The sequence below is a fragment of the Rhinolophus sinicus genome, chromosome 15 (assembly GCF_057876585.1).
Source record: "Rhinolophus sinicus isolate RSI-liver-muscle chromosome 15, RSI-T2T, whole genome shotgun sequence".
In the NCBI taxonomy this organism is placed as follows: domain Eukaryota; kingdom Metazoa; phylum Chordata; class Mammalia; order Chiroptera; family Rhinolophidae; genus Rhinolophus; species Rhinolophus sinicus.
This window is the reverse complement of record NC_142515.1, coordinates 119,121,806-119,147,488: the sequence shown is the minus strand read 5'-3', so window position 1 is coordinate 119,147,488 and position 25,683 is coordinate 119,121,806. Positions and strand designations below refer to the sequence as shown.

At 34.1% G+C, this 25,683-nt stretch overlaps 1 protein-coding gene across 3 annotated transcripts in view; it reads left to right on the top strand.

The window, feature by feature from the left end:
- NAA15 (N-alpha-acetyltransferase 15, NatA auxiliary subunit) overlaps positions 1-25,683 on the top strand; it is a 124,289-nt gene that overhangs the window by 86,218 nt on the left and 12,388 nt on the right. For all 3 annotated transcript variants that reach the window (XM_019730820.3, XM_019730818.3, XM_019730819.3), the window contains 13 exons: positions 1,859-2,016; positions 2,354-2,488; positions 3,709-3,862; positions 6,719-6,838; positions 8,205-8,300; positions 8,453-8,559; positions 10,346-10,418; positions 12,961-13,130; positions 14,281-14,433; positions 14,946-15,074; positions 16,134-16,347; positions 19,709-19,902; positions 24,225-24,333. In XM_019730820.3, the coding sequence (XP_019586379.1) occupies positions 1,859-2,016; positions 2,354-2,488; positions 3,709-3,862; positions 6,719-6,838; positions 8,205-8,300; positions 8,453-8,559; positions 10,346-10,418; positions 12,961-13,130; positions 14,281-14,433; positions 14,946-15,074; positions 16,134-16,347; positions 19,709-19,902; positions 24,225-24,333 (1,812 nt within the window). The remainder of the gene's footprint in view (positions 1-1,858; positions 2,017-2,353; positions 2,489-3,708; positions 3,863-6,718; positions 6,839-8,204; positions 8,301-8,452; positions 8,560-10,345; positions 10,419-12,960; positions 13,131-14,280; positions 14,434-14,945; positions 15,075-16,133; positions 16,348-19,708; positions 19,903-24,224; positions 24,334-25,683) is intronic.

The following is a 25,683-nucleotide window of genomic DNA, read 5'->3' as shown; positions in this document are numbered from 1 at the left end:
CCACGTAACTCCAGAGAAGATGTTACTTTCTTAAATTCAATAATAGCAGCTACCTTAATTCAGGGAACATTTTTATATACCTACCATGTTCTAACATTATGTCTATTTACAGATAAATGGGACTTGCTTTTTAAAATGTCTCTGAAAGTTCTTCTCGTGCTTCAAAAAAAAGAAGTACCCTGCAGATTTCATCATGATCATAACTTCAGAGATGGATATGCACAAAGAAATACAGAGAGACAATGCAGTGTGCTGACTAAGAGCACAAGCTTAGGCGTGCGCTTCGCTTAGGTTTGCATCCCGGCTCAGCTGCTTTTTGTGATCTTAGGACTTAAAATGACGGTAATCAGACCCACTTCATTGTAGTGTCGTAAAGATTTAATGATGCCTAATATAGTCCCTGCTAATGCTAATTACTAGATAAATTTTATTTCATTAAGGGAAGTGTGAGGATAGGAGCAAGTACAAATGTCTGAGGGAAGATAGAGGGGGAAAGTGTGGGTTACTAATTTTTAAGTAGTTTTTAAACAAATATTTCCTCGCCTACTTTGTGGGTTAACCTAATTTTAAGTGCTAAAATACTTAGCAAATTTTCAAGCATTTACCAGGTCTGTGGCATAGTACAGACTAAAATAAAAAAAGAGGGATTTTGTTCTTGAGGAATTTGTTCTAGTGAAGACTTCTGAGTATTACATAAAATGTTACAGCTTATTCAAAAATGACCACTATTCCAGTAAAGCAGAAGTGAGTTGGGAGTAACCAGACACTGAAAAGGTAAACAAAGCATTAATTAATAAGACTGTTATAGATATTTTTTCATCATGTTCCCGATGAGAAGATTTTGTTAAGTTTTACCTTGCCATTCGAAAACAGAGATTGTTTTTCAAATAAAATTTATAGTATTAAATATATTTTCAGTTATACATGCCATTGTAGACATTCTTTTACTGACTGTTGGGGATCTCTGGTGTAAAAGTTAGATTGAAAAGTTTGAACCTGATCTGAGAGAAACATTGTAAATTCCTGGAAAAGGAATTGGATTTTTTTCTTTTGACTATGGTTATTTTGGCAGGAGAGAATAAAAGCAGAGAGACTGAAGGTGGGAGGATGGGTGACTTGTAATAATCAAGATCTAAAATGTAAAGAACCTCTCCTCTGTTAGGGGAGTAGAATTATTTACATATTTTCCTCCTTTATAGCATTTTTTACAACTGGTAATTTTGCATATTTATGTCTCTTACTGGACTCCAAATTCTTTGCATGCAAGAGACTGCCCATTTTGGTCATCTATCAATTATTAAGAAACTTTGATATTTATTAAAAGAATCAATGTTATTTTGTGTGTGGTTGATTTTTAGGAACTTTGTTGTGCACTGAGGGTTCTGTCCTTTTTTTAGTTAACGTCATTAGCTAAAGAAAAAGTATACATGACTTAAAAGAATTTCATGTCATAGATACCCATTCCCTCTTTTTCCTTTCAAAAATAATATCTGACATATATTGAGCATTTACGAGTATTTTGTGCCAGGCAGTGAGCACTTTATATGTGTTACTCTATTTAGTCACCAAAGTACTATGTCTTGCTCTATAGACTTTCTATTTACATTTTATAATTGAGGAAACATAACGAGACTAAATAACTTGTCCAAGGTCACAGAGCTAACAAGGCAGGCTAGACCTCTTTTCTCTGGCTTGAAAAGCTGTATTAAACCACCTTCTATATTTATATTCTCTCCTTTTTTTAAGCTTGTAATTTTTTAAGTAGCTGTAGTTCTCAGTTTCCTGGGGAACATTAATGGAATATTATTTCTTGACTTAACTAAATCTTTTAGGTTGTATCCTTAACTAAATCCTTTAGGTTGGCATGTTTACGGCCTTCTCCAGAGGTCAGACAAGAAATATGATGAAGCCATTAAGTGTTACAGAAATGCGCTAAAATGGGATAAGGACAATCTTCAAATCTTAAGGGACCTTTCTTTACTACAGATTCAAATGCGAGACCTTGAGGGTTACAGGGTAAGTAAAAGAATGTTTTTATTCTAGGGGAAAATATTGTATTATCTTTTCCATCCTCTTTTCTTAGAGTAAGTAGATCAGGAAATGATAAAGGGCACCTGGACTTAATGTTTTAAACAATTTACACGGTTACCTTGGGGACTTCCTTGTGCTTAACAGATCTTTTCTTGCCTCTATATAGCTACACAATGTGGATGTTTGAAACTCTTTTGTATTATTATTCCCAGCATTGTGCTGCAAATTGCTCAGTGTTGTGGGGAAATTAATATGATCTTTTTAAGGAGCATTTGCTTTCACTGTAAACCTAAGAACAAGTGGTGTTTTTCCCCCCTTAAAGGAAACAAGATATCAACTACTTCAGCTTCGACCTGCACAGAGAGCATCATGGATTGGTTATGCTATTGCTTACCATTTATTAGAAGATTATGAAATGGCAGCAAAGATTTTAGAAGAATTTAGGAAAACACAGCAGGTAACAACGAGAAGCCAGACCTAGTGAACTAGGTCTGATTCTAAGTATAACTAAAAGAAAGAAGTGTACATAGACTTGCTAATTTTTTATATTGGAGTAGTTTTAAACTTACAGAAAAGTTGCAAGAATAGTACTAAGAACTTCATATAGGAGTTCATGCACATTAACTAATTAATTGTTAATATTTGACATATTTACTTTATAATCCGTATCTATTTATCTATTTAAAATTTCTTGAAACATTTGTAAGTAATTGCAGACACAATGCTCTTTTACTCCTAAATGCTTCAGTGTGGTATTTCCTGAGACTAACTCTATAGTTGTGAATTCTATAGATAGTACTATATAGAAAAAAATTGGAAAATTTAATATTAATAGACTATTATCTAATCCACAGCCCATAATTAAAATTTATTAATTGTTTATATCCTTTCTTGGATTTCTTTTCCATTTAAGGATGCAGTTTAGAATCATAGCTTACATTTAGTTATCATTTGTCTTCGGTCTTTTTTAATCTGAAGTTTTGAAGGTATTGTGTATTTCACGACATTTGATATTTTTGAAGAGTACAGGGCAGTGTTTTTGTAGAGTGTATCAGTTTGGATTTGTTTGATGGCTCCTCATTATTATAGTTAGGTATTTTTAGCAGGAAACGACAGAAGTAATATTGAGCCCTTCTCAGTTCGTCACATTAAGAGGCAGATGATGTCTGTTTGTTCCGTTTGATTACTTGGTTAAGGTGATGCCTGTTAGGTTTCATCATATAAACTTATTTTTTCTCTTTGTATTTAATAAACAGTTGGCAACTTTATGAATAGTCTGTTCCTCATCAAACTTGCACCACTAGTTTTAGCATTCATTGATTATGAGTCTTGTGTGAGTCAGTTGTGCCAGTGATAGTTGCAAAATGGTAATTCTCTATCTTTTATTCCTATTAGATTTATTATTTGACATTCTACTGTTAGGAAAGAGCTTTCCGTTCTCTCCTACTTATTTATTATATGTAAGGACTTATTGATTCTTATTCAATGGGTTATAAGTTAATACTGTCATTTTATTTACTTAATTGCTCCCTAGGTAGATATTTAGGAATTTTTTAAAAATGAGTTTTATCAATCAGATATTATCTGTAGTCTCCCTGTATGTATTTGAGTGTATAAACAACTTTCTAATATGAAAACAAAGTTCTTACTGTTAGTATTTCTTATGTCCATATATAGACATCCCCCGATAAAGTGGATTATGAATATAGTGAACTCCTTTTATATCAGAATCAAGTTCTTCGGGAAGCAGGTCTCTATAGAGAAGCCCTGGAACATCTTTGTACCTATGAAAAGCAGATTTGTGATAAACTTGCTGTAGAAGAAACCAAAGGTATTGTTTTTAAAGAATGTCAATTGTTCTAGTATTTGATTAAGACAGAGTGTAAGGCTAAAAGTGTAGTTGGTGCTGGTCATTGTATATAATTCAACTTTTGATGATAGAAAATGTATTTCTTACTCTGTACTTTGAATAATTTGTAATGTGGGAAAGTACTCGTTTAAACATTGTTGATATAGGTAAAAAATTGCAAACAATAAAATATTGAATGAAGATACTCAAAAATTTTTTCTTTAAAGCATTTTTGATCTGAAAATATTATAAGGTTTTACCAAAACACAAGAGGCAATTGCTTAATTTTATAAGACAGGATTAAATTTCTTACGAACAGCTTATTAGCCAAACTGTGTGTGTGCGCCAGATTTATTACCAGTCGTATATATTGATAAATCAGTCTTTACTAAAGTACATGTGGGACGTTCTTTATGGTTTATCTGAATGCTTTTCTGGACATAGAACGTGAATTGAAACCAGAGATTTGGGTTTTATGTGTGGATTATGATAGGAAGGGTAGATCTTTAAAGATTCCAATGCTGCCGTGTGTTGGAAGGCAGAGAAGAAGGAGTCTTCTAGTTTTAAAAATTGAGGAACTGATTATGGAAACATGAAAGAAAAATAACAAGTAATTGAAAATACAAGTACTTTCTACGAAATGTTTTTTTGCCCTTGTTAGTTCAGGGAGCTGAAGTTTGTTGGTTTCAAATTCTTTTGGCTCCCCTCGAAGTTGAACACTAGATAAAGTGTGGTATCCGTATACATAGCAGATGTAGCCGTTATTTGCCAGATGAACTTTGAGCAGAGGGTAATGCTACTGGCAAGGGAAAAAAAGGAAAGTTAAGGACCCTGGAGCTCAGTTGTGAACTAGAGATCCCGGACAGCCCCTTTCATTTGAGTTGTCATCTCTTAGCAGTCTATTAAATAGTTATAAAGGGAGGAGATTTATACTTAATGGAAAGATGACAAGATTGGCAAGAACTAGGTCTCCTTGAAACCGATATAATGTTGAATGTCAACTGTAATTTAAAATTTTTTTAAAAACAAAAATGTTTTTAAGTTAGGAAGATATGTTTAGAAAGTTTTATCAAATCTGCTTTATATTACCAATGATGTTTTTTTAAAAAAAGCTAGTTTGGGTTCCTTCGTTGGCAGGCTTCTAATTAGCTATGTGACCAGGGGCAAGTCTTGGGTGACAGTTTCTTTATGGAAGTACACGAGAGTTTTCAAAATACTCTCTGAGGAACATTATTTCATTTGCTTCTCTTGATAACTGAGAGTAGAATCATCGATCTTTGGCAATTCCTGTAGTAAAGGCATTGTTGGTAGTTCTGGGAACTTCCTAGAGAGGGTGAGTGGGCGTATAGTAAGGCAGGAAGTGTCATCGACTCTTACCACCAGTTCCTTCCAAAGAGAAGGTGGGAGAATATTAAAGGAAGGATGGGAATGGGTGTAGTGTAGGGAGAAGAGTTGCAGGATGTTCTTAGTGAAATAGGCTTTTGGTTACTATAGAGCGTGCTGTCTGCCTCAACACTTGAGATTTTGGGACCGAGATGTTGGGAATGGAAATCTCCTGTATGCTGCCAAATGTTGAGCATCGTTTCTAGCTTCTACACATCATATAGGAGTAGCACCCACTCCCCTTTACTGTGATAACTGAAAATTCTGCAGAAATTGCCAAATGTCCCCTGGGTTGCAAAAGTGCCCCTGAGAACCACTGGTATAGTCATTAAGAATATGGGCTCTTTCAGCCAAATTGCTTGGGTTCAAATCCCAACGCCAACAATTAACTAGCTGAAAGACCCTTAGCAAGTTAAGGTCTCTCTGCTTTAAAATGATGAAAATACTCATAACCTATCTCATAGAATTTTGAAAATTGAATTAGTTAATGCACGTGAAATGTTAAAGTCACTAGCACATAGTGAGCACTCTCTAAGTGTTCATTTTTATTATCTGAGGAGAGCAGAAGGTGCAAGGATCAAGTTATGGTTTGAAAATCATACCTTTGGTCAAAGGAGCCCATTAGGGTAAGGATTCTGAGCAGTGTTGGAGGCTTATCTGAGTTTGGAGCTCACATATTCCTAGCGATACCAGTGCCTCTGTCCATTCATCTAATGTCTTTGCTTCCTTTTGTGAGAAAGTGTGGAGCAAATACCTGGAATGATCCGGGCCTTAAAATTGGTAAAAAGGGGGAGCCTGGGTTTTGAGACTGGTTTTGATACTTGGGGCTCATTCAGGGATGAGATTGGTCATGAAGCCCAGAGAAGACAAGCAATGAGACTAAAGTTGATGAAATGGCCTGAGGGGGAAAGAGGAAATGGTTTTTCTCTAGGCTAAGGGGTAGGATTAAGGAGACAAGAAGAGAAAGACAAGACAGTTAAGCTCAAAGCAAGAGGCCTGTTTGCTAGTTGGCAAGCTTTAGAAAAAGGTTTTGAGTGTGGCCAAGATTGTGGGCTGCTACAGCAGAATCGTTTTATAGTTCATTAAGGGAAGATAAGGTTAGGGTATTAGAGTGGGTCGTTAGTTTAGGTATTGAAATTGTCCACATAACGTCAGGAAATAATTGAATAGTAGATGATAGTTTGAGGATTGTGTTCAGTGAATTTGAAAAAGTAGCCTGGAGTTAGACAACTACCTGAATAAATTGAGGATGTGAAGAGAATGGCATTTCTGAATATAAACTTCAAAAAAGGAAAGAATAAAATTATATGGTAAATTATCTTGTTGAAGGGAATTGGGAGCTTAGGAGGATACCATCCACTTCACAACATTGAAGAGACTTGTAAGAGAAAATTTGAGGAAAAGTTAAAGTTATAACCGGAAGATATTTAGCTAATTTAATTTGCTTTTTATCAGGGGAACTTCTATTGCAATTATCTCGTTTGGAAGATGCAACTGATGTTTATAGAGGATTACAAGAGAGAAATCCTGAAAACTGGGCCTATTACAAAGGCTTGGAAAAGGCACTCAAGCCAGGTAGAATTGTTTAAAACTTACTTTCTGTTTTAATTGCTTCTTTTGTTAATATATATTTTATTAAATCACTGAAAAGCATAACTGAAAAAATGATGGTTAAGAATTGGTTCAAAATCTGAATATAAAAGTACATTTGCAAACTTCCATTTAATATGGTAGACCGAGCATTTTCTGAAACCTCTTTTCTGCCACAAATTCAAGGAAATAGTTGAGAAAAAAATTTTAGAAACAACTTTTAAAAATTCACAAATGCATAACAAAAAATCATCAAAAGCATGAAAGCGCGATTTCCACTGACAGAAATGGAGCTGTCTCCCTAAAGGAAAGAAGCAAGCATAACTTCTGTGGTGACCTGTGGCTGCAGCAGAGTGTCCTGCCAGGGGCAGTGAAGGTAGCCAAGCTGAGCAGTGCTTTCTTATGTGGGAAGAAGAACTAAATTTCCATCACTCAAATCAATTTGGGTCTAAAGACTCTCTTCTTTTCTCCTTTCCTCATCACCCTCTCCCAGGAATGGGACCCACTAGAGAGGACAGGTCCAGAAACATGTCATCTACAAATAGACCTGTTTCTTAGCCAAGATGATCTGATTTGAAGCTGTTTCCCTCAAGACTGGTAGTGAGCCATTCCTGATACATTGATGTCTGTAGGAGAAACCTCGTAACAAGGAATGTCATACTATCATAGGTACACCAGCACAGGAATAATCGTCATCAGTGCCAGCAAAAGGGAGTGTAGAGACAATGGGGGGATGTAAGATGAGGACAGGGAATTGCAGCCAGGAGATATGAATAGTTATGTGAAAGTACCAGTTAGGAATCTGGGAAATGAAAAACCTACTTAGTGACATAAAGATCTTAATGGGTTGAATAGCAGACAGACCACAGCTGAAAAAAAATTAGTGAAGTGGAAGATTGACTTCAGGGGGGAAGTTCTCAACTGAGAGTGAAACAGAAGATATAAAAGAAATGTGGAGAAATGGAAGATAGGGGATAGATCCAGAAGCTCCAAAATAAATCAGGAGAGGAGTTAGAAAAGGAGAGGCTAAAGAGAATAGTGGCGAAGCCATATATGGGAATATAATAACCGAGTCTGTCTTACTTTAGAACTAATGTAAAGGAGTCATCAGATTTTAAAGGGCTACCTAAAACAGAATAGGATAAAGAAAATTATACGAGTATAGGTATTTAATATATGAAAATATTAGAAGGAAATATTCTAAAATGACTTGACTTTGAAGTAGTTAGATTACAAAATATTTTCTTCCCATCTTCAAATTTTCTGTTTAATATGAAAAGTTGTATATATTTTGAGAAATTTGCTAGAAAAATATACAAGTTATAATTACATACTTCTTTCTTGCCTGCAGCTAATATGTTAGAACGACTAAAAATTTATGAGGAGGCCTGGACTAAGTATCCCAGGGGACTGGTGCCAAGAAGACTGCCATTAAACTTTTTATCTGGTAAGTGAGAATAATTGCAAAGGAATGCAAATGATGGTATGATTTACAGTTTCCTTGGTTTTAAATATGTGAATGTGCATATTGAGGTTAACGTACACATTGTTAGGATTGTCTGGGTAAATGAAGGTTAACACAACTTTTTTTCTTCCAAGGTGAGAAGTTCAAAGAATGTTTGGATAAGTTCCTAAGGATGAACTTCAGCAAGGGTTGTCCACCTGTCTTCAATACTTTGAGGTCATTATACAAAGATAAAGAAAAGGTAAAGCAAAATAACTTTTTTTTTGGGGGGGGGAGAACTATCATTTCTTTGCTCAGTATTTGAAATAGTTAATTCTTGCTTATCTGGGCACATAGTACACATTTGTACATCTTGTATCAGTCTTCCTAGCTTGCAGTTTGAATGCGTCTTGGCCTCTTTTTCATTCTCTTCTTTCTATAACTAAATAATTTATGGCTTATTCGTTTTTTCTCTTTTGTTTCTGGTGTATATTTTAATGAGTCAGTGTAGGTATGAAAGTTGGTACGGTAGTGATTTCTTCAGTATTTTCTCTCATCCCTGCTCATGGTGAAACTCAGAAGTGATTTTTTTTTTTAAGTTTTAGCTTAATAAATCCTCCTTTTTTATGCGGTAGAAAAAAATGTCAGAAGAGTTTGTTTGTTGTCCCAGTAAGTCACCTTACTCTTTCAGCTATATATTACAACATTCAAAATGCCTGTTAAGAGGGTGTTTTAATCATAACTTAAATTATTTTGCTTACAAGTACAGTGACATCAAGACATGTTGGTTGGATAAAAAAAAAAATGAGTTACAAGTGAAGAATCAGAAAGATGGGACAAATTAAACATGCTAAACATTTGAACCTAAAGCATGTAAGGTTTTTACCAATTGTTTGTTGAGAGGCCCAAGGCGTTGGCTTTTGATGACTGCTTCACTTTTTTTCTTGCATGAATCACATTTATAAAATGTGGTCTGTTATTTCCAGTTCTGATAGAGCAAGAACTTGATGCTTACAAAGCAGTCTTGATTATAGAATCCTGTATATTTTTATGATATATATGGTCATCGCATGTAAATCTAAATTGGTTAAAAATGTTCAATTTATCCTGCATCTTTCCATGATATTCAACCTACAGAAACAAGTTCTTTCTTTTTGTTCTCATTTCTTAAGTTTACATAATATTGAATTCTATTCTGCAGTGATGATAATAAATGCAACTGATTCAAACAGGTTTGGGAAAAGAAAACTCTTAGTAAGAATGTAGCTCAGCTTCTGGGAGCAGAGGAACATGGGTGCACCAGATTAATCTAGCTCTGACCATTCAATCCTCACAGTTATCTGAGGTAATGGAGAGAGCTGGGTTAATCTGTTGAGTCATTTAAGAGAGCTTCTGTAGTAACAGAAATCCATTATAGATGGATTAAGCTAAGAAGGGGATTAATAAGTTAAAAGTATTCACAGATCTCTTAGGAAGCCAGGAGCAAGTAGTATAGTCATGACTCAGGAAAATCCAGAACCTGGACAGCCACTCTTTCTCCTGGACCTCAGAAACCTACCTGGTGTACCATATGTCAGTGGTACTGATGCTTTCCCTGGGATTATGGAATTGAGAGTTGATGCTATCATCTACTTAGGGAATTTCTCTTTTCACATAGTATATAATTCTCGATCCCTGAAGAGCAAATGCTACTTGTGGGTGTTATTTATGTTGGATTGAGATAAAAATGAGCCAAGATAAAAATCATCCACAATATTACCTCTTTTTGTCCAACCCTTTCCTGATTTTTAGTTCAGCTTGATGCTAGATTTTCTAGCAGGGAAAATTTTCAGTATGATTCTAGAAAGTTAAAAGTCTTAATGCACACCTTCAAAAATATGGTTTACTTGCTTTTAAATTTTTATGCATAAGTTAAGAGATGTATAAAAGTGTGTGTGAATGTTTGTTTAGCCCTTTAATAGTAAATAAATTTTGCACAAGAGTAGTAACTGTATATATACATATATAATTTTTTTTAATTAAAGTCTGCTTGTATGTTTGTACTCTAGGTGGCAATCATAGAAGAATTAGTAGTAGGTTATGAAACTTCTCTAAAAAGCTGCCGGTTATTTAATCCCAATGGTAAGTGCTCAGGTTTTATGTTTTAAAAACATCTTGAAATTTTTAATATACTATGAAATTCTTAGTCAGAAGGACAGTATTTTTTTATATTATTAGTTAGGCAGTAAGTTTAGTATATTTAAACTTTCCCTTTACGATGGAGATGCATTAATTTGCACATTGTGAAAATATTTGGTAAGAAGAGAATCACATTACCTTATTGAAAAACATTTTATGTAAAATTTAGAACATCTGCAATACTAGATGTAATAATGTAATGATCATCCATTTACCCACCATCCAGCTTCAGTGATTTTTTAACTCATGACCAAACTCATTTCATCTCTATTCTTACCTGCTTCCTGCTACTGCCATGTTATTCTGAAGCAAATCCCAAACATCACACCATTTCACCCATGAATATTTTAATATTCAAAAGATTGTAACCATAATATCCTCACCACACCTGAACATAAATATTTTCTTAAAATACCAAACAATGTCATCTTAGAAATGTCATTTTTTCTTTTTGTTTTTGAAGTATAAATGAAGATCCAAATGAAATCTATACTTTGAATTTGGTTGATAATATCTTTTAACTCTCTTTTAATCTATAGGTTTTTCCCTCCATCTTTTCTTTTCTTCAACTTGTTTGTTAAAGAAATTAGTTTTTTTCTTGAGTTTTCCTAGATTTTGCTGAATGCACCCCTCTTAATTTGCTATAAATTGTTAATTGGATGTATAACTGTGCTGTCTGATATGATGTGGCTATTAAAATTTTTTAAATTAAAAATTTAATTCCTCAGTTGCAGTAGCCACATTGCAAGTGCTGCTCAGTAGCCATGTGAAGCTACTGCATACCATATTGGACAGGAAAAACACAGAGCCTTTCCATCACAGCAGAAACTTCTAATGGGCACGTCTGACCAGAGGCCTGATGAGATTAGAACATGGTTTTGGTTGTTTGCTTTATGTTTAGTTTTAAATATAAGAGTGATGAGCAAGGTTATTTCACGGGTGGTGGTGTGTTCTTTCATCAGGAGGCATGTAGTGTTTGTTTTACTTGTTAGCAACTGTTAGGAATTACAAACGTGATGTTCCATCATTCGTTTTTTATTACCTTAAAAGGGAAATTTTCCTTCATCTATTTCTGCTTATTCAATATTTCATTGAGTATAGGAAAAGCAAGATAAAAGCAGCTTTTTCTCCCTTGCCTCTTCTACCTTCTTTTTGTTTGCGTTTTCAAAATAATTGATTTAGTATCATCCTTCGAAGATGGCTAATACACGTTTTACAGGTATTATTATGAATTCATAGATTTAAACATATTTGATGTTTTAAACTGTTGCAGTTTTAAATGGTTCCAGCCCTCATATACCATGGTAGTAGGTGATAGCTTCCCTGCAGTTTGATATGACAAGATTATTCCAGTTCATCTTGTGCATTGCCCATAGAGACCTGGAATCAATTGTTTTTCCCAAGGAACCCTGGTTTCTACTATGGGAAAGCCCAGGATGGGACCTGGGATACTCATTGCTATTGGGTTTGATCATTGTTTCTAGGTCTCAGTTTAATTTTAATAATACTTTTTAGAAGGCGTTACCATGGTTTCATTGGTTAATCATCATGATGTTCCTTTGATTATCAGCATTTTCCTACATATTTTACAAATGTGGAAGAGGTTCAGTGACATGCCCAAGAATATGCAGCACTTTAGTTGCAGATCTATCAGATCGGGAGTTGGTGAGTTCCACTCCTATTGTTTGTCCAATGAGCCATCATACTTTTACCAGGATAAAAATAAGCAATCTATTGCTTTCTTTGAAAGCAAATAACAATTCTCAGACTTTAGAAACTTGTGTTAAAAAGCACTTTTTAATGTGTGGGTTGTGTATTTAACTCACACATTTCCTTAGTGTATAAAAATTAAATTATGAACTAAAAAATAGAGTAAGGTTTTTTACTTATCTCTTTTTTGGGATATACTTTTTATTCTACCTCAATTATACATCATTGAATGTTCAGCATAATATTAAAATATATTAAGATTATTATAATCACCAAATTTTTAAATTAGCACATCACAAGTATATTTATGCATAGTTTAGTACATTAGCTAGAAACCCAATGAAGCAGTTGGGTCTTTTTTTTTTTAACCTTACATTAATGGAAAATTTCTTTTGATATTTTTTTTCTTTGATAACAATGCACTCTCATATTTCTAGTACAACTTGTCTTCCCACCCTTTTCAGTTTCCTTTTTAGGTAATTTGTTACATCTTTGATCTCATTTATCTGCCATATTTATTATGTAAAGTTCTTAATAAATGCAAGGCATTATGCTAGGGGCTATAGTGATATAGAACAAAAAGTGTGGTCCCTTCCAAAGACCTTACAAATTTAGTGGTAGTTTTATAGCTAGATGTATAAACGGCACAGTTCAAACTGCTTTCCTTATTAATAAAGATAGAGTACACATTTTGAGATGGGTACCCTCTTAATATACATAATGACTAATCTTGGTTGTTTTCCTCTCCCACTCCCCACCTCCCCATTTTTTAAAGATGATGGAAAAGAGGAACCACCAACCACATTACTTTGGGTTCAGTACTACTTGGCGCAACATTATGACAAAATTGGTCAGCCATCTATTGCTCTGGAATACATAAATACTGCTATTGAAAGTACACCTACGTTGATAGAACTCTTTCTTGTGAAAGCTAAAATTTATAAGGTAAAAATCTATTCCCCTTTTTTTTAATAAAGTAATGAAACTGACAATTTTTTCATATATTTTATGGATTCTAAATGCTATAAAAACTGATTATTTGATGGCTTATAAAACATGGAACAAGTATAGTGCATTTCTCAGTCTGATTACTTTTAGACTTGTGGTCATTCTAATTTGATCATTCACCTCTATACACATACATATATATAGTTATATATATGGTTATTCATATTATATATTCATACATTCACACATCTTCATATCTGGTTAATTTCTTGGTTTTAAGTAGTAAGAATATAGGTAATGGAAAGTAATTATATTTGCTGTGAAATGTTTGTTTCTGTTAACATTTGAGTGTGATCATATATCAGTATCTGGTAATCTTAATGAAACTGAAGATTCTACTATGAATTTTGCATATTGTGATTTCTTTTGCCTCAACTCCTCTTGAATGAGAATCTCTAATTATATGATCTAGCATCATCTTAAAATAAAATTGGATCTTCTCTATCTTAATACAAATATAATTTAGTAATAAAAGCTCTTGGGGAAGAGATTATAAATCAATAATTTACTTACCAAAAAGTAATGAAATTAAGTAGTGTTTTAAAAGCACTTTTCAAAGCCAGGTGATGTTCATTAGTGCTGTGGCTTTACTCAATGAACTAGTTAGGTGAATTAGAATGGGGATTGTGAAATATCTAATAATGGTCCTAATCAATGATGTCTCCATGTTTCCTTTGGAATAGAAATTTGGCCATCACTTTGCCTTTTATGACCTTTACATTGAATTATGTTGTTCTGACTTAAAAGATTTCAATTATTGGTTTATTCTTTGATTCAACCATTGTTTTTGAGTATTCATAACTATGTGCCAGCTACTATTGTAGGCAATGAGGTTATAACAGTAGGCAAAGTTATTCCAAAAAAAAAAAAAGTTCAGTTTTTACTATTAGAGAGCTGATAGTCTGCATGGCCAGAAAGGTATCAGAACTTATATTATGGTAGAATGTATGCATCTACATTGATTTATAAGAGTCAGAAGAATATCTTTCTTTGTTTATGGTTTAGTTATTTATCAACAGGTAACTAATTATTTGCATGGTCAAATTAGTATACTGACCGGGTTTATTTTGTTTTCATACACTAAAAGCATGCTGGGAATATTAAAGAAGCTGCAAGGTGGATGGATGAGGCTCAGGCCTTGGACACAGCAGACAGATTTATCAACTCCAAGTGTGCAAAATACATGCTAAAAGCCAATCTGATAAAGGAGGCTGAAGAAATGTGCTCAAAGTTTACACGGGTTTGTACAGCTAGTGTTCTTAACTTATGAATAAACATTTAATACTTTTATACCTTACTTATTTTTCAGAGTTTATTTCTAATATTTTTAATATGAAAATAGTCAGGATTTTAATTAAATCACCTTATCAGAAAAAAACAATATTAGTATAAAACATTTTCATTTTAGATGGTTGTACAGTGGATTTTTAAACTCTGATTTATGTTGGCGGCTGTTCAGATTTTTTAGGGGTGAAGAGAACTGATACTAATCTGAGTACCTGCTATGTGCTAATGTTTCTTATGTTATTCTCCAACCCCAATTATGTAGATCTTTTGATTAATCGTTTACAAAGGCACATATTTTGTTCAGTGCTTAGAGATATAATTTCAGTTTCTTTCACATACTAACTGTTCTGTCTTGCTCTGAGAATGGTTAAAAAAATAGAAAATGATTTTAAAAGAATTCAACTGACCATCTTTTCCTTCTTATTTAGTAAGAAATGATCTTGAATATATGTGATTTTCATATAGGAAGGAACATCAGCGGTAGAAAATTTGAATGAAATGCAATGCATGTGGTTCCAGACAGAATGTGCCCAGGCTTATAAGACAATGAATAAATTTGGTGAAGCACTTAAGAAATGTCATGAAATTGAAAGAGTAAGTACCCTATACATATGAGTTTCTTGTTTTATTTTGGGGCAAATCCTATTGGTCTTACTTATTTATTTTTATCTTTACAATTCACAGTAAGTGATTTCTACATGTCAGTATTTACATTTTTCAGTATTATAAACTACATTTTCAGCAGACTTCCCTATTGTTTACTCTTCCTGCAAGAATTCATGTAAAAAACTTTATGGAAAGTTTGTATCTTGCGTATGTTTTCATTATTTTTCAATGTTTCAAATAGCTGCTGTTTCTTTAGTAACACATACAAAGCTCATTAAGTTATCCTAGAAACCTGTTTGTCGTGCTGATTAGTGATGCCATATACCCTTGATACTTATAAGATAAAACCTTTGAAGCCTTTTCACAATATTTCTGTAGCCTCTGTAATTTCTCATGTTTTGATAAATTCATTGTTTTCTTAGTCCCCTTTACTTTTGATTCATTTTTGTTTTTCACAGATAAAATGTTTATATAATTTCATGTTTGTTTTGTGAAGTAGAGGACCTCAGAGCTTAGTTCAATTGTGTTCATTTCTGGTTGGTTAACTTACTTGCTAATTGATTCCTCTTCTGCATACCAGCATTACTGTTGCATAGGATTCAGATTTGTATTCTCAGAAAAATTACCAAACACTGCATATTATAATCCTTTGCAAATCGTTCTAAATATAAAAACTGAATGTTTAAAATGTAAGTCTACTGTATTGCACCATTATGTATATTAATAAATTATGTTTGATTTGTCATTATAGCTTTATTTAAGTATGATTAAGGAAGGAATAAATATATATGTTTTAAAGCATCGTGTTTCCTTTTCATTGAACAAATAATTCAGTGCCTGGTGTATGCCGTATACTTTGCTAGTGGTTGGCCAATTATATTTGCTTATTTGATGTGCCAAGTATTTATATTGAATGACTGTAGTTTTTAAATTTTATTTTACTAATTTTTTTCATGCCTAGGAAACAAGTAATTCAAAGGCTTTGATTTTTGTAGTTTTCTTTGACATTCCTATACTTTAGTATAATAAAAAAGACAATTTTGTTAGCATTTTATAGAAATCACTGATGACCAGTTTGACTTTCATACATACTGTATGAGGAAGATTACCCTTAGATCATATGTGGACTTATTAAAACTAGAAGATGTACTTCGACAGCATCCATTTTACTTCAAGGCAGCAAGAATTGCTATAGAGATCTATTTGAAGCTTCATGACAACCCCCTTACAGATGAGAATAAAGAACATGAAGCTGATACAGGTATAATAAACAACGATTTCTTAATATTTGCTATGGTATGTGTATCTGTATTTATGTTTTTGTCTAACAGATTTTTTCCTGAGCATTTTGTTAAGTATTTTGTGGAAATATACTGTAGTCAGTCCTTCACATCGGTGGGTTTAGCATCTGAGGATTCAACCACCTGGATTGGAAAGGGGGTGGGGAGAAATCCTAGAAAGTTCCATAAAGTAAAACTTGAATTTGCCAAGCATTATACCGAATCCATGCAAATGAAGTGATATGTAGGCGTACCCTTCTGTAGCCTATATGCAAGTATAGGTTATGCAACAACTATGACATTTTATATAAGGGACTTTAGCATCCATGGATTTTGGTATCTGTGGGGATCCTGGAACCAATCCCTCAAGGATACTTAGGGATGACTGTACACATGCTTAGAAGTCATTCTGTGAGTTTCTTTAAGCAACAAAAGAAATATACTGTTTACTGTATACTTTCAAAAGTTAAGTAAGAATTTAATTTGATCATTAGCTTTTAAGAAGTTGAATTTCCTGAGTTTTGCATTTAATAATTGGTTTACCTGATATTGTAAATTGCTAGCTACAATGCTATAAATTGCTAACTATATATAATTAGTGTTGGCACTCTGTATTAGTGTTGGCTGTCGGTTTATCTAGTTATTCCTCTTTTTAATAGTAACTTACAATTAACCTACTAAGAGATGAATATTGCTTTAACATTTAAAGCCAGCTTGGAATTAAGCTAGTAAAATTGCCCAGTGACTAATCATTTGACCACTTTTTACCATGTCATTTTTATAACAGGATGTTAGGGTGTGTAGGGTGAAATCTTCCTTAGATAATTATTTGGGAAAGGATCTCAGAATGTAAGTGATCTAGGCATGTAGAAGGATATAAATTAATTGTACATCTAAATATTTTGTCATTCATGACGAAAATGTTACAGGAGTTGGGGCATAAAATGTGTGTCAGGTTTTTTTCAATCCTAAATTTACTCCTTTCCTGGGGTTATGGTTGGTTGCTTTGTGCATCCTTCCTCCTGCTAAAGAGCTTTCGGGTTTTTTTGTTAATTTGTTATTAAATTTTACTTCCTGTTAGCCAAGAACAGTGTAGAACTTTGTTAAGATCATATGTTGAAACTCTTGTACAGATTTCACTTGAATCTCTGTTGTTGCTTCTTCAAGTAGAAAGAAAATGCCAGTAAGATTCTACAGGACAATTTACAGTTGAAGCTGAGAGCTGAGATCCTCTGGCTTCTTTACCTTTTTTGTTCACTCTTCCTGCCTCCCTCCTCTCCTTCAAACTGTACAAATAATATACTCTAATTATTAACTCTAATTATACAAAACGGAAACAATTCAGAAACATATCTAGCAATGTGAAAAATCCTCTTTCACTTTTCTTCTGCCCAAAGGTTATCTCCTTTCAAAAGGTTATCCCTATGAAAGGTTCATTTTCCTTTTATTACAATTACAGTTTTCGGAGTTTTATTGTGTACGTATACTCTACACACACATTTCAGGGTGGTTCTCTGTAGTTGGTTTGGTTTTCCTTTATTTTTTTTAAAGCCCGTAATGGGATGATAATATACCTAGTGTTCTGCAACTTACACTTTTTTCATTTCGTAGTGTTGCTCCATGTCTGTATACAGCTTATTATCATCATTAATCATTTTAATGACCATGTAGGAATCTTACGTGGATTTGTTTTTTCACCATTACGGTGCTATAGTAAATGTTCTTGCATATCATTATGCACATATTTATTTAGCATGGATTGTTGTAAGTGGAAATTGCTGGGTCAAAGAGAATTTGAAATAGTGTCAAATTGCTTTCCATAAAAAGTTTATCAGTTTTTATTGCCAACAACACTGCATTGAGAGTGTCTTTTATTTTACTTTATTGTTAACACTGAAAATTACTTGTCCTTTACTTTTGTTATTTGGGAAAAATACTGATTTGTAAATCCTAGGGTTTTTGTTTGGTTTTTTGTTTTTAGGTTTTTTTTGTTTTGTTTTAAGGAGGACGCAGGTCACAGTGGCCCATGTGGGGATCAAACCGGCAACCTTGGTGCTACCAGCACCAGACTCTTAGCCAACTGAGCTAACCTGCCACCCATTCCAAGGTTTTTTTAAGAATGGAGCATCTGCGTGTGTTTTCACGTGGCCTTAGGGTTTCTTCTGTGAATTGGCTATTCATATCTTTTGCCCATTTTATTTTTAAACTTGTTAATTTGAAGAAGTTCTGTACATGTTCAGGATTCAGGACTCTTCATTCCTCTTTATGTGTTGCAAATATTTTCTTCCTGTCATATAGGTCTTACCTTTATTTATGGGTATCTTTCCTTATGTGAAAGTTAGTTTTTATGAGACGAAATTTTTTTAGTCTTTGGTGGCTTCTGGGTCTTGCTTAGAAAGGCTTTTCTACTTAAAAATTTAAAATATATTTATAAATGTCTTGTTTCCTTATAATGATGTTTTGTTATTTTTATAGTTCGTTGGCTATTTAATCATCTGGAATTGATTTTTATGTGATGTGACATGGAGGATGGCTTTTTTATCCCCAATAGACTGCTGACTCCTCAACAGTATATATGGAATAGCTTGTCATAAAACGCCACCTTTGTCATGAACTAAGTTCTAAAAAAGTAATGTGGTGGGTTGTGGGCATGGTGTCTTGTTCTAACATATATCAAAAGATTCCCAGTCTTTCTTTTGAGACATTCCACAGTTTGTACCTCAAGAGATGTTAATTTTTTCAATGTCAGATTTTTAATTTACCATATAGTTTTATTCATTATTCCAATCACAAATATTTAGTGTTTTCTCTGTGTTTTGATATGGTGCTGAGCTACGCCTTGAGGATACAAAGATTACAAGTAAGACAGTCTCTTCCACCAAGGAGCTCACCATCTAAAAGAGAAACAGATGTATACACCCAAGTAGTGTGACAAGCAAAATACATAAGATATAGTGGCTGCACAGAGTGGAGAATAAATAACTGTTTAAGAACGTTAAAGAAGGCATAACTAAGAGAAAGCATAGTCCAAAGCTATGGAGATACGAAACAACTTTTATATTCCTAGAATTGCAAGTAGTTTAATGGCTATAGAAACTTGTATGCTTCTTCGCTTTGCTATGGTTGCAGCACCAGGTCCCCACCTGCTTTCAAAAATCTTTTTGAAGAAGTTAAGCAGTGCTCTCTATAAAATGTGGAGTCATTAAAAGGCTAGATACACATTGACACATGAACATGTATAATAATATTTTTATGGGAGTTTGGGAATATTAAGTAGTAGTAATTGATCATTACTAATCTTATTAACGTGCTTATAATTTCATTAACACTTACTGCCTACAGCAAACATGTCTGACAAAGAACTAAAGAAGCTACGTAATAAACAAAGAAGAGCTCAAAAGAAAGCCCAGATAGAAGAAGAGAAAAAAAATGCAGAAAAAGAAAAGCAGCAGAGAAATCAAAAAAAGAAGAAAGATGATGATGATGAGGAAATTGGAGGTCCGAAAGAAGAACTTATCCCTGAAAAACTGGCCAAGGTACTTCATAATAGTGTTTAGCACAATTCAGTGAAATTTCATGACCAGCTATTGTCATTTTATACTGTTTTATTCAACTAATTTGATTATAGATTTTTGAGCAAAAAATCATTCTGAATTTAGTCTTTTTTGACTTTTTCTCCCCTGATCATATTTCACGTTCAAAACTTGGAATAATGATTGTGATCCAGAGTAATCTAGTATGGTACAGGGAAGTTTGGGCTTTTGAGTCATTTTGATCTGGGTCCACATGTCAGCTCTTATCTTCACTGTGTGTCTTGGACACTTTGTCTAACCTCTCTGATATTTTCCTCATCTATAAAATGGGATTAGGAAAAATCCCCACTAGGGATGAGAGAAAATACATGTGTAAAGAATGTAGTGCCTAAGTGAGAATATTCAAGTTTTTATATATAGATTCAACTTGTTAAAAAGTGAGTTTTATATGTGTATCTCTCACCCGTGTTGTCAGTTTACAATATTTCTTTATTGAAGTATGTGAGTTGCACCTAATATCATAAAAGTCCCTAAATATTTTCCCCCAAGCTAAAATCTTATCTGCCATTTTAAACCATTAAGCTAAAACCAAGGTATTCATTGTCACGTGAACCATTTTGATTAACAGTTTACCTGTGTACTTTTTCTTTGGGCCTTTGACATCCTCCTATTTCATGTGAAAATAACTGCATAATTTATTGTGTTAAAGCAGTATAGTCATAAGAACATTGCCCTAGGGTTCAGTTTTAGCCTCACTGGTAACTAAAAATTCAAAAATAATTGATTGCTTTATAACAAAGGAAAATTGTAATAACTAACAAATAGAGCTGGAAAATAGTTTTAGAATTATACCAGAGCAGACAGACAGTAATATCTCCTTAAATAGCATTATTGCTATTTAAGAACCACAGCGAAATCTAGCTTAGATTTCACAAGGATATATTGACATCTTTTCACAACTAATTATGTTTTTTTCTAGGAACAAAGATAGTACCTTTTTATTGTTTTGAGGAGTTTATTGGAAGAATATATAGGGAAGTGAGTAAGCACAGAAAATTGACCTCTTAGGCCTCATGGAGAATTACAGTTATTCAGGAATAATACCAACTTTAGGGGCCTTCCATCTTTAGGTCTCAACTTTATTGCTTCTGCTTTTACCACCATAACTGACTACCTGCCACCATTATTCTTTCTACTTGCTTTCTGTCTATCACATAGCTTTCCTTAATGATTTTTGCTTTGTAACTTTTCATATCTCGCATTATAGTTCTTACAGAGAGGGGATTGTTTAGTCGCTGTCTAATGAGGAGTACCCCCGCAGGACAGAATTGTTACACCAGGCCTCCTGTAGGCTGTTGGGTTTTCCTTTTGTCCAGCCTAGAAAGGCAGCTTTGGGGCCAGATGTCAAGTTGTAGTCTAATCTTAGCTAGAGGGTTGTAGAGTCTCAGAACAAAGTAATGCCTACAAAATGTGCTTAATTTGGAAGGAACCTAGTGGAAAGCAGCCAGGTGTATGGACTGCTCTTCAGTATATACTGTTCTTACCCGTTAGGCACATAACATCCTTCTCTTTCTAGAATAACTGCTCCAAGATGCCCCTCTCTAATAGCATCCACTCAGCCATATCCTCAATGTGGTGGCAATGCCAAATTACATCAAGCCCTCACAACCAGGAGTGGCATTGTCGGCCACTTTAAAAGCTGCCTGCCAAGTCTGGGTCTACAATCCATACATGCTTTTTTGTGATAATTATATTTCAGCATTCTTCTATGTGGTAAATGGTAACTTTACTGTCTCTAGTTCAGGATAATAGATATCTCACATAAATAAAAAGCATTATTAAATTTGCAGTAATTCTAGTTAAGGAAGATAGGAAGAAGTTTACTAGTGAGTTGAATACTCAGTTGACTCAGTATGAATCTGAAGTCTTGGTGGTCGCTGTGTTGCTTGTTTCTCCACCATATCCCAAGGCAGTAGTTTGTATTTGGTTTCCCTCGTGAACCACCCATCTTCCTCCAGTTAGCAGTCATCTTGGCTGGATTATTTTCCTGTAATGCAAACAGACGTTCCTTACCAAGGGCAATCAGTCTTCCGTATTCTATCTATATAGTTTAAACTTTTTGTTTTTGCTGGGTGTATAGGGAGATATACTCCTACACAACGTATCTTAACATACAGATTAGATTACAGGTTAGTTTATATATCAATATGGTCAAAACTGCCCTTGCGAATGTCTTACATTGCCCATCAATACAATGCAGTTCCTGTCTACATTTATGTAACTTAAGTAAACTCAAATCTTCATGACAGGATGTCGTTTTTGGTAGAGACATAAAGAGTATGCATAATGCCAACAGTTCCATCCATTACTCCACTCAGTGAGCGTAGACCGCAGCTGAGTCTAAGATGTGGGAGGTACGGCTCCCATTTATTTAGTCCATCTCAGTTCTTGTATGCCTTTCCTAGTGTGAACATCTTGCTATAATGATTATGATTTTGGTACTGAAATACATGGTTTTCTTAGACATAACGTAAACTAGTGATACAGTCATATCTATAGATCTGTCTTTACAACTTAAGGGATTTTCCAAGGTATTTTTCTAAATAAGAATAAAATACTTTTTGTTTCCTTTTTTTCTGTCTTAGGCACTGATTTTAGAAACTTGTCCCTGCTTATATGCTTGTGTGTGTGTGTGTGTGTGTGTGTGTGTGTGTGTGTGTGTGTGTGTACACATATATATATAAAACCCCATACTGCATTATGTATATGTAAATATAGAATGTAGTTAGCTTTATTGTGTTTATGTGCATATTGCTAAACACTTAGATTTAGCCTGAGAAAATCTTATCTATGAGAGGCACACAGAACTGAGGCGTGCAGAATCATGGGGACAGCAGATCCAGATCTCCTTGGGGGCACACGTTCTCTTTTATTAGAATTGTAGACAATTAATTTCTCTGTTTTCTCTTTCAAAGTTCAAATACTTGATTTCAGTTAGTATAGTGCTTGTATTGATTCACTTCCCTACATTCCTTGTTACATTTTGTAATAGCAGCCATATCTAAGTGACCTGTGTTCAATCTACACCCCGAGAACCATGAAAAGCTTGATGGAGACGGATGGCATTTCAGTTTCCAGTTCTTTACCTTTCCCTGGTAGAGGTTTTCTCTCCTGTATACCCCAAATTCCAATTCAGTAGAACTTAGAATCATGGGAATAAGAAGTAAAACATTTACAAATGTGTGAGAAAGACATAGTCATGAGGGCCCCCATTTCTTCCTCTGTCTCTTGTGTCTGCAGCTATTAGAGTGCCGGTGCCATGTACTGATTTCTGGTTTAGAGCATGTATCCTTCAGAATAATGCCAGTTGCTTTACACACTAGTTAGTACAAGGTCAATCCTATAGCTCTCACCTCATTGCTTAACTTTTGTGTTTTAGTGCTGTGAAGTAATTTCCTTGGCTAGTCTGTGTTGGTGAAACTACAATTACTGTACTGCAAACAAACATGTTGGTCAGATAATAGGGCAAATCCACATTCCATCGAGGATAAATTCTTACTACCTCTATGATGAGAGAAGACAAATATAGAACCCAGATATTCAGTGCTCTTCTGATAAAATTGGTGTTGTTCCGAACCCACTCCGCAGTCTGTAGAGAATAGTCTTGTCTCAATGCTCGGTGTAGGAGTGTAGGACACTTATGTAGTAAACAGTACATCTGCTCAGTGCCGATAAGTGATTCAGTGACGTTTGCATAATTAATAAAAGGTGGTCGAGACAGTTCTATAAAAATAAATCTTTTCAAATACCATCTCACCATTAGTATGGCATTTGAATAATATGAATTTCTATAGAATATGTAGTGGAATAAAGCAAGACCAAATGGATATTGTATTATTTTATAATAGCTTAATTATACTTCACTTTGTTTGAATTTAAAAAGAACATTCACTTATTCAGCAATGTTCTCTCCAGTTTTCTTCTTACCCCTCTTCATCCTATTTCACACCCCTCCTATGTCCCCCACCCATTATCTTACCTGTTTCTTTTACTGTCTTTCTTTCCCTGGTTCTATTTTACCTTCTTAATTGTTGGATAGTTTCTATCCAGAGATAACGTAATCTCTGTGGTTAAAAACCAGTGAAGAGTTAATATAGTTCAAAATCCTTTTTCTTTGGATTATGGGAATTAAAAATACAACAGTGTATTTCTGGGTGACGGGTAACTGATTTTCAAAAAAACAAAACAAAAAGTTTTTAATAGAGTGACATCACATCCCCCCAAAATCTTGCTTCCATTTATATAATATCTTTTATTTTTGTTAGGTTGAAACTCCGTTGGAAGAAGCTGTTAAATTTTTAACACCGTTGAAGAACTTGGTGAAGAACAAGATAGAAACTCATCTTTTTGCCTTTGAAATTTACTTTAGGAAAGGTAGGCAATGAGGATATAGTGGCCCTGATAAAATTGATCACTGTATTTCTTAGCTATAGTCTCCCAACTCCAATAGCCTCACCACTGGAGGGTTTTTGAGCAAATGCCAATACAGCTTCCTCACGGAAATGCCTGCTGTGCACACACAGTATGTTGCGGGGAGGTACAGTGATACAGATATCTCTTCTAGGACATGAAAATCAATGTAGGTGTACGTACATTAACTAGGATTAAGGTCAGATATAGTAATTACCATGTACGTGTGGATAAAACTAGTTCATACATGTAGAGCTTGGATAATGTCTGCGACACAGTAAGCATTAAATAAATGTTAGCTATTATTAGCTGTTGTTAAAAATAGAAGACGTGATGCTTGAGGTGTATCTTGAAGGATAGATCATATTTCTAAAAGAAAAACTGCATAGAAGGGAAGAGGCTTTGTTAAGAAAACTCAAGTGTGTGTAAATAATGTTGAGGTTGGCTATATTGCCTGAGCCAGGTAAAGTATAAATGAAGGATATAAATGAAGGGTCTTGGTTGCCAGGTTTAGAATGGTTACATTATATATAGAAATAGATACTAAGAAGACTTTATGGCATTGAATTGATGTCATCCAAATGGTTCATTAAAAAAAAAAGTTTATCGTTTAGGTGATGCATATTCAAGGGAAGAGAAACAAGGGTTAGTAAGATCGACAGAGGTTGTTGCTCCAGTGCAACTGTCCTACTAAAAGAGATTGAATAAAATGGTACCTCTGTAGAGTATCCATTAAAAAATCACATTTATCAAAAAAGTAATTTGTGGTTTTGGGGAAAGGTTGCCATATAACATTGTTTGAAAATAGGACAAAAAACTATAGTTTGATTTTAATTTTAATAAAATACTTATATGGATATATAAAATATAAAGCGGCCGGGAAAAATAGATCCAAAGATAACAAAGATTGTCTCTTGAATTTGAATGATTAGAATATTTTCTACTATATTTTCTGTTTTCCACAATGATTATGTTATAATTTGGAAAGTAAGTTTAATAGATAATCCAGCAATTTAAATCTTTTAAAACAGTTACTGCACCTCCCTTTTTAACAAATACTCTTAAATAAATCCCAAAGTATAAAATAAAAGCCGTTCTGCTTAAAGTGGGGAAAGGCGATCTAAATTCCATTCAGTGGGCTTCTTGGCTGTGTTCTTACCTCTGAAGGGCTCTCTAGTATTGGGACTCCACTGCAGTAGAGTGAAATGGGTAGTAAAAGAGGACATGGCACTGCTTTGAGCTTTCTGAGTGTTGGGGGTCAGGGAAATGGAAATGTCAGAGGAGCCTGGGGTTTTGAATTTTGATACTTGGAGA